This window comes from Saccostrea echinata, unplaced genomic scaffold, assembly GCF_033153115.1.
Source record: "Saccostrea echinata isolate AGI-Se365-2 ecotype Australia unplaced genomic scaffold, CSIRO_AGI_Sech_v1 ptg000076l, whole genome shotgun sequence".
Classification (NCBI taxonomy): domain Eukaryota; kingdom Metazoa; phylum Mollusca; class Bivalvia; order Ostreida; family Ostreidae; genus Saccostrea; species Saccostrea echinata.
In genome coordinates this window covers 718,594-730,621 of record NW_026889825.1, presented here as the reverse complement: position 1 = coordinate 730,621, position 12,028 = coordinate 718,594, and the positions used below count along the sequence as shown (strand labels likewise).

General features: G+C 31.6%; 1 protein-coding gene across 1 annotated transcript; it reads right to left on the bottom strand.

Annotated features, from left to right (window-relative positions):
* Positions 1-925: 925 nt before the first annotated feature.
* Positions 926-10,002, bottom strand: LOC133176510 (glycoprotein-N-acetylgalactosamine 3-beta-galactosyltransferase 1-like). Its single transcript, XM_061311628.1, has 7 exons — positions 9,923-10,002; positions 9,238-9,351; positions 8,567-8,664; positions 7,856-7,888; positions 3,023-3,079; positions 1,746-2,413; positions 926-1,210 (listed from the first exon to the last, which is right to left on the bottom strand). Exons 3-7 carry the CDS (start codon positions 8,661-8,663, stop codon positions 974-976), a joined length of 1,092 nt encoding a protein of 363 aa, XP_061167612.1. The 5' UTR covers position 8,664; positions 9,238-9,351; positions 9,923-10,002; the 3' UTR covers positions 926-973.
* Between the last annotated feature and the right edge of the window lie 2,026 nt (positions 10,003-12,028).

Below are 12,028 nucleotides of genomic sequence, written 5' to 3'. Positions count from 1 at the left end.
TGCAATTTTCTCAAATTTGAAAACACATTTCATTAGTGTTTAGAGCTTCCTTAAAAGCCACTTAAAAGTCTTCACATTTATCTAAAGGCCCTGGGCACTTACTCAGGCAAATATGCATGTACTTAAAAATACTTCTAAAGTATATAAACACTCATACAAATATAAGTATAAAAACAATATAATCTACAAAACAGACACATTTATAAATAGACAGGTAGAGTTCAAATCTATATACACTGTAAAACAATGATATCTCAGTTTTAACATGACAAACACTTGGTAAACCTTGTATATGTATAAAATAAAATAAAAAGGCATTTGTACTTACATCTCTTCAATATTAAATTCCAAAAAATACTTTTAATTGAAATATAAACTAAAAATTTCCTTGAAATTTTTTTCTTTACAAAAAAAAAAACAAAAAAAAAAAAAAAACACACTCATAAATATTATATCTCAAAATATTTTTAGTTTACTGTAAATATACCCCATAACTTCCTTGTTTTTTCCTAAATAATAAATATTTTATTTCTGGCATTACTAGTGAACTTAATTGTGATCGCTCCTAGGATAAAGTGCCTAAACTGCTGAAAGGAAATTGATCAACTTTTATATAAAAATATCAACTTTAGGCCAGATGATACAAAGTTTTATCATAACTCATGATGAAAATAACAAATCAGTAAAATGAATAAGTTTAGCTGAAAAAATTTCATTTTTCATTCAAAGTTTCTCAATAATATCCTTTAAAAGGAATTATCCTTTAAAGAGATGAAAAATTGTTATAGAGTGATGATTAAAAAAAAAGAGAAGACATTTGAGTGTCATAGAAAGTTTACAATTTCTTAATATTAGATATTTCATACATGCATTATTTACCACCAGAATAAGTCCAAAAATATATACTGAACCGTGCATCCAAATTATTGTTTGTATCATCTGTCCTTAAAGGTTAAAAATGTAGAAAAAAAATCTACTCAAATCTTGAATATCTATAAAGATGATGCCATATAAATTTTGGAGTGAGGAGCACTTCATTAGGAGCCTTGTCAGGGATAATGGCCTCTTTGTTTGTGAAGATTTCCTTGTCTTTCGCGACTGAATGCCGGCCATAGATTCTTGTGTGATACAACAAATATTCCATTAGGTACATTTCCTCTGGAGTGACATAGTGGAAAGACACTGTGAACTCACTGCAGCAATCAGGGCCCTGGAAAAAAAGAAAAAAAAAGGTATTTGAGTCATATCTTTGCAGTACATAAATTTATGATGTTAATCTATTACTGATCAAGGCCTAAGCTGGATCAACATCATGCACGGAAGGGGAGTCGGGGAGGGGGATGGGTGGGTGGGTGGGGGGTCCCGGATCCCCTGGAATTCGCACGTTTTTAAATGTATATAGTAAAGCAACTAAAAGTGACATTGGACCCTCCTAGGAAACGTAGACTCCTCTTAATTTGGTAGGAAAATTTATACATAAGAAGTGAAGTGGATTCACATATAAAAACAGTGTAAAACATTTTAGCTATGTATAAGCTATGTATAAAACATGTGATAAAAGAATCTTCCATTGGTTTGTGGTAGGATATGATTTTTATTCAGCTTGTGTGTTTTCTATTCCATCACCAAGGCTTGAGGATAGAAAACACAACTCACTGGATAAAAATCATTTCCAACCACAAACCATGGGAGATCCTATATATATCACATATTAAAACTGGAAAAAGATTAAGTCTTGTATTTACTGTGTTATACGGCCTTGAGACATAGTAAATCTCTCCTCCTTTGTGTCCATAGAAAGCCCTCTGAAAGCCAAATGGGTGGAATGCTTGTCGTCCTTGAGTATCAATTGTGGAATAAATTTTTACACCAAGGTTCCCAAAACACCTCCCAATATCCAAGTCCTCGTCCTTTCCGGATACCTCACATTTCCCCGACACCTGAAAACCTTCCTCATTGATTATCTCCAGGGCCTTTCTATTAATAGCATATCCGGCACCTCCTGACAAATATCCCTGTTTTGTCAACAGTCTAAACTGGTGCCCCAGATAAACTGGTACGTGAGATTCATGCTTTGCCAGAAGAAGGCGTAAATTTTCCATGATGATAAATACATCATCGTCACATTTGAAAAACCAATCATAGTCATTTTTATAAGTTCTGTAAAGTGCTGTAAGTGTCTTTACAGTTTTGTCAGTGAGGTAGCTCCTTCCCTCCTTAACATCCACCTGCATGGTATATAAGGTAGAGCTAGGCTCTGGAGTCACAAAAATTAGTTTCGTACATCGAGCTCCCCATGTGTTGTTCACGGCTATAGCCTTTGTCTGCATGTTAGCTGGCACCGTCATGGTGTAGCAGAGAATTCTTAACTTCTGGGCTTTCTCATTGAGATAGGATTTTTCTCTGTCAAGATCTGGAATTATAACAGAGTATATAACATTTATTAAGCAAATACTAATGAAAAGTCTAAAGCACTTACACAAAATATTCAAACAATTTCATGTATACCAAGTGTGTCCACAAAGAAAACTTCAAAGCATTTAATTGAAAAATCAGTTTTATAAAACATAACATATGGTCTAATAAAGTTTGAGTACATTTTAGTGCTTTCATTAAAGTGTCAGAAAGTTAAGTAATTTATTTTCATAATGGCTTTAAATTTCTGAGTTATCCATCACACTTTAATCCCAATTCATAGCATGTAGTGATTTCTCTGGGTGTCAACTTCAAATATTTTACTGCATAGACATTTCTGCACATGCTTAACTGGCTGAATCTGGAGGATGGATTTTATGCATGACAATTATATTTGCAATGCCTACATTTCATTTAGGTACACATTTACAAGGGCTGGCTGCTAATGATGGGGATATTTAACTGGAAATACCTTTCACAATTAATTGACATTATAATTAGGCCTACTTGAAATTTCTAGACTAGTGTACTTTCATTTAAAACCTGAACCAAAAGTTGATCACACAGGGTGTTCATGAACACATATACATATATTTGCTATACTTACAAATTTTATCTCTCTGCTTTACATTCAGAAAAAATCTCTTCACAGTTTCCAAGTATTCTGAAAATTACGAGAACATAAATCATTAGAAAAATACACATAAAATCCTCACAAAATGAAAGATTATCAATTTAAGGTTCATAAAACTTTTTAAAATTCAAAGACTTAACAAGCTGCATCTATGTATTTCAATTATAACTACACATCTAAAGTTAAATGCTGCAGCAAATCAATAATTTCAGCTTCCATTACCTTAATATATACTTCAAAATTGGAATTGTAATTTTGAAATTATAGTGTTCAACCGTGTACTGATATTCCAAAACTTGTATCCAGATTACAGTGAAATTCAAAGTTTTAATGACCTTTGTTAACTATGTGCAAATTAACAATCATTTATGTAACTGGTTGCGCTATCATGAAGGAAATTTTAGATATATCTAAAGAGGTAAATTATTTTTTTACAGAAGAGACCCATGGGCCAAAGTGCTCACCTGAGTCACCATTTTCTTCCTGATCATGTACATGATGCAAATTAATGAAACCTTATATCATGCTCATTGGGGTGCAGAGCTTCCAACATCATAAAATGAAAATTCGTTAGAATAGGTCCAGGGGGCAGACCCCAAACCGCTGGGTATTTTACAATTTTGTTCACATTAAAATGAGTTAGATTGCAAGTTAGCATAGAAATGGACAATGTCAATACAATCAAGTGCTTTAAGGACTGCAACTTTTTTTTTTACTTTAATAGTGAAAACTAAAGGTGGACAGATATAAAAATACTGGTATTTCAATTTTTGGATGGAGAGAAATGAATATAAATTGCAAGGTGTAATTAAGATGCTAAAACAGTAAGCCTTAATTATGCCAAAATTGTAAGGAGTGGCAAGTCTGGGTTACATGTATGTCAAAATTAAACTCTAAGATTCAATAGCTTTAATTTACAGTTTATTGGGTGTGATGTCACCTTTACCAATTTTAGCCACTGGACACTTTTTGATCAGAAAAGTTCACTTGAGCCTTTAATTTAGCTGAAGTGAACTAAAAGTCATTAATTTCTAAAAGACTTCTGAGATCTTCACATTTCTTGTATTATAATTTTTACTGTTTTTCAGTGCTTCCAGGTGTATATGTGGAAAGATGAACACAAAAACCATGAAAGATAAATCACACATAAAGAGAAAAAATTCTACTGTGAAGAGTAAATTACGTCATACAAACAAGAGGACCACTCATCTTGGAGCTACATTGTAAAGTGATCGAGTCCTATAATAATACTGTTATAACAGTCAAACTCAGGTATACTGAACAGGATACAGCAGTGTAGGAGTTTACTGCTGTAATCATCAACAGAAATAACATTTATAAAGATACAATGTACATGTGTTAGATTTCATAGTGAAGTTACAACTGAGAGTCTGAAATACTCCATACAGAGGTTGTTATCGGTTAAATTATTGGAAGGTTAAATACAACATAAATGCATAGTTTTTTGTTAGGGATATAAGTATTACCAAGCGAATGAGATACATTAAAGGCTGAAACATCTGAAAAAATAATAAACTGCACTTAAAGAAAAAAAAAACAAAATGCAATTAATTAAGAAATAATGTATCATTTTTAAACATCTATCGGGATATAAATACGGGTTGGTCACGAGATCAAATTCCATAAAGCCCAAAGGGCTTTATGGTAAATTTGATCTCATACAAACCCGTATTTATATCCTGACAGATGTTTAAAAATGATACAATATTACTTATATTTACATTTATGACTTATTCATATTTTATAAATTCCTGATTACAATCTTTAACACATGAAATGTTATATTTTTCAAACTCAACGGCACGTATTTGATCCATCGATTGCGCGTCGATTCTTTATGACATCATTGAGAAATTACATCGAACGTTTATGATGCGAGGAACCCGTGTTTATACGGATATAGTTACGCGTTGCTTTTAATAGTGTTATATAAAAGAAAACATTTGCAAATGTAAATATTAAACATATAAACATTTCAATACTGCACTTAAAGATATGGTTTACTAGGTAAATAAAATGTTACTTGTTAAAGCATGGATTCACTATATCTTGCTTTGCTTTAAACATCTTTATTTTTAGCCAAATAAAATATTATAATAACAAGAGGCCCAAGGGCTTTAACAGTCACCCGAGTATGATACAACAATTTAAAGGATGCATAGAGTATAAAATGAACTGAAAGGTGAAGCTTTGTTGCCCAAAAGCAAGAAAAATATGGTGATCATGATCAACAAAATAATTGGTCTTAATATTCATTAACAGTTTATAAATTATGTTCTATAAATCTGATCCCCATTTATCACTATCACCATACAGTATATTGACAAATTATCAATGCTTCTGTACTATTTTAATCCCTTGTTGAAATCTCTTACATTGGCCTCTCTTGGTCTTTGATGAACATTTAATAAGACAAGTTATTTTTGTCTCATCTTTATTTATCTATTATCTCTTACAAGTCTATCTGATCATTAAAACAATGAAAGTACTTTTTGTATTATACAATAAAAGTTTTTGCATAATTCTCTTATTCTATTTAACTTTCAAGTACATTATTTACAGTGATAAATTATCAAAAGTAAATGGCAAAGGGGAATAACTCCTCTCAGTAGAATACAAACTAATAGAGCCCTGGCCAGGACCAGAACACTTGACCAAATGTGTCCAGATGTTCAAAAATCTGGTAAAAATTCCCTTCCTTATAAAAACTTTTACTCTGTTTGCCTCAGATATGGCCAGGTGTGGAGAAGATTTTTAAAGAAATAATGCATTTTTACTACAGATTCACTATATTATCAATAGAGCCCCCCCCCCCCCCCCGGCAGTTCTTTATTGTAGGGGTGAAACGATACACCTCCTTCACGGTTCGATACGTATTATATAATTTTGTCTCGGTTCGGTTATTTTCGATACGATACATTTTGATAGAAGGAAACAAATTCTACGTTGTTTTATGCTTTCTTTTTCTAAATCTAGTCACATATTTTACGAATTTTATTTGCAAATTGACTAGAAGGAATTGATTAAAATTATTTGACTGTCAAAAATTATTTTACAAGCTATCAGTCATCAAAAATTTACGTTTTCTATACTTATTTATTCTGAGTAACGTGTTATACCTTATGCCAAACCCGACTGAATAACGATCCCGACCGAAAAATGAACCGAACCGAAAATTAGAGATTTTGCACTGTGTATCAAACCGAGAAAAAATACCGCGGTGCATCGATACTGCGGTGAACCGTTTCACTCCTACTTTATTGTTTAGAACTGTAGCATTATGATTTTATATATTAGTGTTGACCATAACACTACAGATCCTGTAATGCAAATATGGTGCAATTTACGGCGCAAGATTTTCTGCCCACCACTGGGGAGAATTTCTCCACTTTCCAGAATTGGTCAATCAACTCCCTAAATTCTAGACATATTTTTTAACCAAACTGTATATTTTATCCATCTCCTAACCCTTTACAATCGTCTCTACAGACCAAAAAACTTGCTTGTTTTGAATTTTCTGCCACCCGACAAAAATTCAAAACAAGCGAGTTAATTGGTCTGTAGAGAAGAATATATATGGTTAGAAGGTAGATAAAATATTCAGGTTGTTTAAAAAATTTCTAGAATTTAGGGAGTGAAAGGTAGTTGATTGACCAATGCTGGAAAATGGAGAATTCTCCCCAACCATGTGCAGAAAATCTTGCGCCGTAAATTGCACCATATTTGCAATATGGAATCTGTAGCGTTATGGTCAAAGACTAATATATAAAATCATAATGCTACAGTTCTGCAGCTAAAAAACTATTTTTCTTTTTAAAATTCATTTTTCATTTTAAACCTGTTGAATAGAAAAAAATGACTGTAAGGAATTGAACACTGATTTGGTAATGTTATGAGGAAGGTTACAAAGGTACATTTTTTCCATTTTTTTGACAATATGATTAACACTGGACATAATAGTAAATAAGCCACCTATAATCATTGATTAGATTTTCAACTTAAGTCCCTGTTGATGAAATCAAATCAAATATTACTGGTAAATGTCTTAAGGAGGTTATGTTGGAGCACATTCTGTAAACATACAAAAATCATCACACCCAAAATTTAGCACAATTGTCCTCTTAATCTGACTAGGGCTATCTTCAATTAGGGCACTAGAGTTTTAACTATGATAAGTATAAGTTTTAATCATACATTAGCATGTGTATAAATTAGCAGAAAAGAGGCAATGCAAAAGAGGCTAAACATGACTAATGCTAAAATAAGTATGTTTACATTATACATAGTACATCATAAGAATTTTAGAGCCTAAACATGCTAAACTTGCATGAACTTGAAGGAGCTTTACTGAAGAATGCATGCATGACTATTTATGTTACCAATATTTTATAAATAATTAACATATACCAATAAAATAATAGGTTATCAGATCATTTCATGACAATGTGTATGGGTAATTTAATTGAGATACATGCAGTTGAACTTTGGTATCTTGAACACCGATCTTGAACACCAGGTTCAAACCATTTTTCTTTATGTGTTGTAACCTCAATATATTGAGGCCTCAGATATCTAAAAAAAAATCTCAATCCCATTGAGTTCAAGATATCAAGGTTTGACTGTATCTTTCAACAAATGGTCAAATGAAGAAACCCCCCCTCCAAAACTTTTGAAACATACACATGATACATCATCACAGTATCCATGGAGAAAAATACCACGGACCACTAATAAAATCAATAATATACATGTTCAATGGACAGTCTAACAGAAATAACTACTTACTTAAAGTTTCCGTGTTATCCTCAACTAGAAAACCTGTAAAATATTCAAAATAAACAGATTACATCACAAATAATTTGTATAAACAGTAAAATACAATGTTTAACTCTGTAGTAGGAGAGGGATCCAAGAACTTTTTTTTTTATAGGTTAATCCAACTGTGATGCCTAAATTAAAACTTAGGAGTGGTCTATCTTAAATATTCAAGTGTGAAATATATGACCATAGAAGTTTTTAAGACTCAGGTGGTTGAGTCTATATATATATATATATATATATATATATATATATATATATATATATATATATATATAAAAGAAATAAATCCTTCTTTACTTGCATACTTGTTTATATTAATTAACATTTATCAACCATGCTGACATTATAAGAATTAACCACACTTAAAGACTGTAAAACTTCTTCAGACACAATCATTTTTCTCTCGTCTAACCAATCACTCTTCAATTTGTTTTAATGAAGCACTAGGACTCAAAACCATTAAATCTCTTAATCCCTGATAAGCAATTCCAGTACTGCCCAAGCAACCTATTCAATTAAAGCTAGTACAGTAGTGTGCACTTGATATACATCAAAACTGAAATATGCAGCTCCATACTGCAAATCAATTGATGTATTACTTAAAATAACACTTAAAATCTTATTTTGTTGACAAATCAAATTTTTGTTGACTTTCAGCATTTAAGTTACACATACTTTTGTAGAAAAGGAAGATGAAAATGAATGTGGCTAACATCCCTCCTATTTTTGACTGTGGTAAGCCATGGAGAGGGTTTTTGCACCTTATCATCATTCTGAAAAGAGAAAAATAAACAATTCATAAAACACTTTGTCTTGAAGGTGTATAAAGGAAATTCCACCTTCACTCCCCTTGTGTCCATAACATTAATTACTGAGTCTTTTTATCATGCATTTCTTTATATACAGTTGAACTTTGATATCTTGAACACTGATATCTCCTGAAATGTCGAAGTGATTTGGAAGTCCCAACCACTTATTCTTTAAGTATTTTACCTTTGATATCTCAAAGTTTTTTCTCAGTCCCATCGAGTGCGAGATAATGAGGTTTGACTGTACAATATTTTAGAAAATAAATTTTAGAGAGGTTAAAAATAAAATTGTATCCCTTGACAAACATGGAGATATACTGCAAACCTGATTATACTAAACAGTTAAAGAGTTGAAGCTATACCAATCAGGTATTTTTGAAATATGGTGAGTGGAAATTTTAATGGTTCATATTAGTCCCTTGTCAATTTCTTCAACATTTCCACAACTGAAAGTAAAACTTGGGTAATCGAAGGAATATGAGTGCTTTCCCTAATCCATTTAACACCACTATAGTCTAAACATTTTGCAATTCTCACCTGAAGTTTTATATCTATGTATGTGCATTGGACATCTCTTTCTCCATCAAAACAGGGAACTTGATGAATATAAAGGCTTTAAGCTGTATTTCTTTTTGTTCACCATGGCCCATCCTGGTCATTAAAAGTAAATAAATAAAATAATTAATGTTACTTTGTATTTATCAACCCCCCCCCCCTTTTCCCCTTCCAAGGAAAAAAAATAAATGAAAGGAAACACAAATTCTTTGTCAGTTGGGACTAACTCATTGTAATTAATATTTTATGACCATTTTTTTCAAGATTAAAATTGGCAAAGCGATGGAATGGTGTTCTCAAAGATTTCTGTTGTATTTCAGAGTCTGAATCAGACTTACTCATGGTATGGATAATTTTCGTGCACTTGATGCAAGATCTAAAAGTCAACTCTTAACCATATTCAAAGCTTTAACTGATAACTGAACTCTTAAATGTTTGATACAACCTCGACTTGTCAAAACAGGTAAAGGATTTGATTACGAGTCGTTTAGGTTTTTAGTTGACATGGTTATGAGCCGCTCAGCTCAGGTAAATACCTAGTTAGAATAATCTAACTGTGTCTCGGGACAAGCCCTCACCGGGTCCGTAGGACAATATCATTTTAACGATAGAACTTTATATCTATTAAATACCGAATGACGAAATAGCTAGTATAATTATTACTTACTACTTCGTTTTATGTCTATGCTGCTTATTAAGACAACATTATTGTCTTTCACACTTCAAAATGATACACCTTCCAGAGCTCAGTTGTTGTTTACTTTCACTATTTCGATTTTCTCCCGGAACTGGAGGGATACTAGTCAACTTGTCCTTGAAATAACTCGATTTCGGTTTCCGAGCGTTGATTTCCACAAAAGCCTTTGTAACTTTTGAGACTTTAAAAAAAAATTAAGGTCTTTCTATGCACTACACACTTAAGATATTTAATTAGTAGGAATATTAGTAAAAATATGCTTATGTGCAAGTCTGTGTGATTTACACACCAATAATTCATACGCAACCGAAAAAAAACCATTCCTTAATATATTTACATTTTACATGTTTAAAAGCAGAAAAAATACACTTAATGTTTGAATTTCTCGCTGTCCTATATCGTTATACTATTATTGACGTCTCTGTAGCCTCATTGTGATTTGTGACTTCACTTTGACGCGATTTTCTCTGTGAGTACACGAAAATGAAATTCAAATCAATTTCTCAGTTAGTATGGTAGAAAATAGTAGAAAAAGTATTTATATTATAGTAGAAAAAAGTATATAAAGTAGAAAAAAAAAAAAACAACTATTAATTCTAGATTAAACGATCGCAATTTATAACAAACGAGGAAACAGTTTTTCTTAATTCCGTGATATTTTTATGTAGTTACATTGATCTGCCCTTAGTCTTAGATTTAAAAATAAATTTAAGTGAAATCTTCAGGGTAATGAGTAATGAATTCAAGTATTCTTGACATTTTACGGGGCCAATGCAAATTCATTGAATACTAATGGGCATTTAAAAAGCTCTGAATATTGTTTTATAAAACGCCAAGCATATAAGGGAAGTTGATGTTTTTGCTATAATTGTAAACAAACATGAAATATATACAGTACGTGTATTGTGACCGACTGATCATAATAGTTTTGTGACGTAACAATTCCAAAATGATGACATAATTATATTTCTGTATGTTCAATATTCTGAAATACAGCTAGACAAGTATTTTCAGCAAATGAAAGGGTCGAAATGAGATTTATAATAAGTATGTTTGATAAAACTTTTCAATGAAAATAGAGCTCGACCAGGACGTGTACTCTAAATCAACAACTCCCTTTTTCTTTCATTGGTTAGTTAATAACTCAGGTATACGGCCGTTTACGTTGTCAAGGAAGTTTTTCAGTCTAATATTTGGCATTCTAACAATTATTAGACAAAACATATTCTGAATAAAGCACACTATAGTGACCTATAACAATGCAGTGTTTTTTTTAAAAAGAAACCTGAGTAACACGAGTGTTAGCGTTGATAATTAAAACATATGCAATTCTTCTACCATATAACTATTTCTATGTGTATCTTCAGGCATTATTTCAACTGTCGACATGCAACTTATTATCTTGCATGTTGATATAAATATCATGCATGTTAAAATATATAACTCGCATGTTGACATGAATAATTTTAAGTCTCATGTTGACATAATAATTAAGTTGCATGTTGACATAAATAAGTCGCATGTTGACATAAATAAGTTGCATGTCTACATAATTCTGTTGCATGTCAACAAAAACAACTCTCATATTGACATACATATCTTGCATGTTAACATAATTATCATGCATGTTCACATAAATAAGTCGCATGTCAACATAATTATGTTGGATCTTGCTTGTACATGTATAATGTCGTATGGTGGTGTAAGTAAGTAAAGGACATACGCAACGTACCTTACCTACTGATAATTTTTCAAGATATTCTTAATTTAAGATTATAGTGCCTTCAGATGTTCGTACACAAAAAATTAGCATGCATTACCAGGGGTTTTGAAAAGATGTTCATTGATGAAAATTCTTGTATAATTCAAAGAAAAATATACAAAAATTACTAAACATATATTCTAGATGATTTGTTAATCCAAACTTGTTTTAGAAGAAGTGTACAACAGCATATTTAGACATTAAAATGTATCACACAGTTCCTTTAAAAATTGGAACTCTTCAACTCCAGAGAAAAACACAATAAAGTTCAAACTACGTTGCGTATGTCCTTAAATTTAGATTCTCTAAAAAGC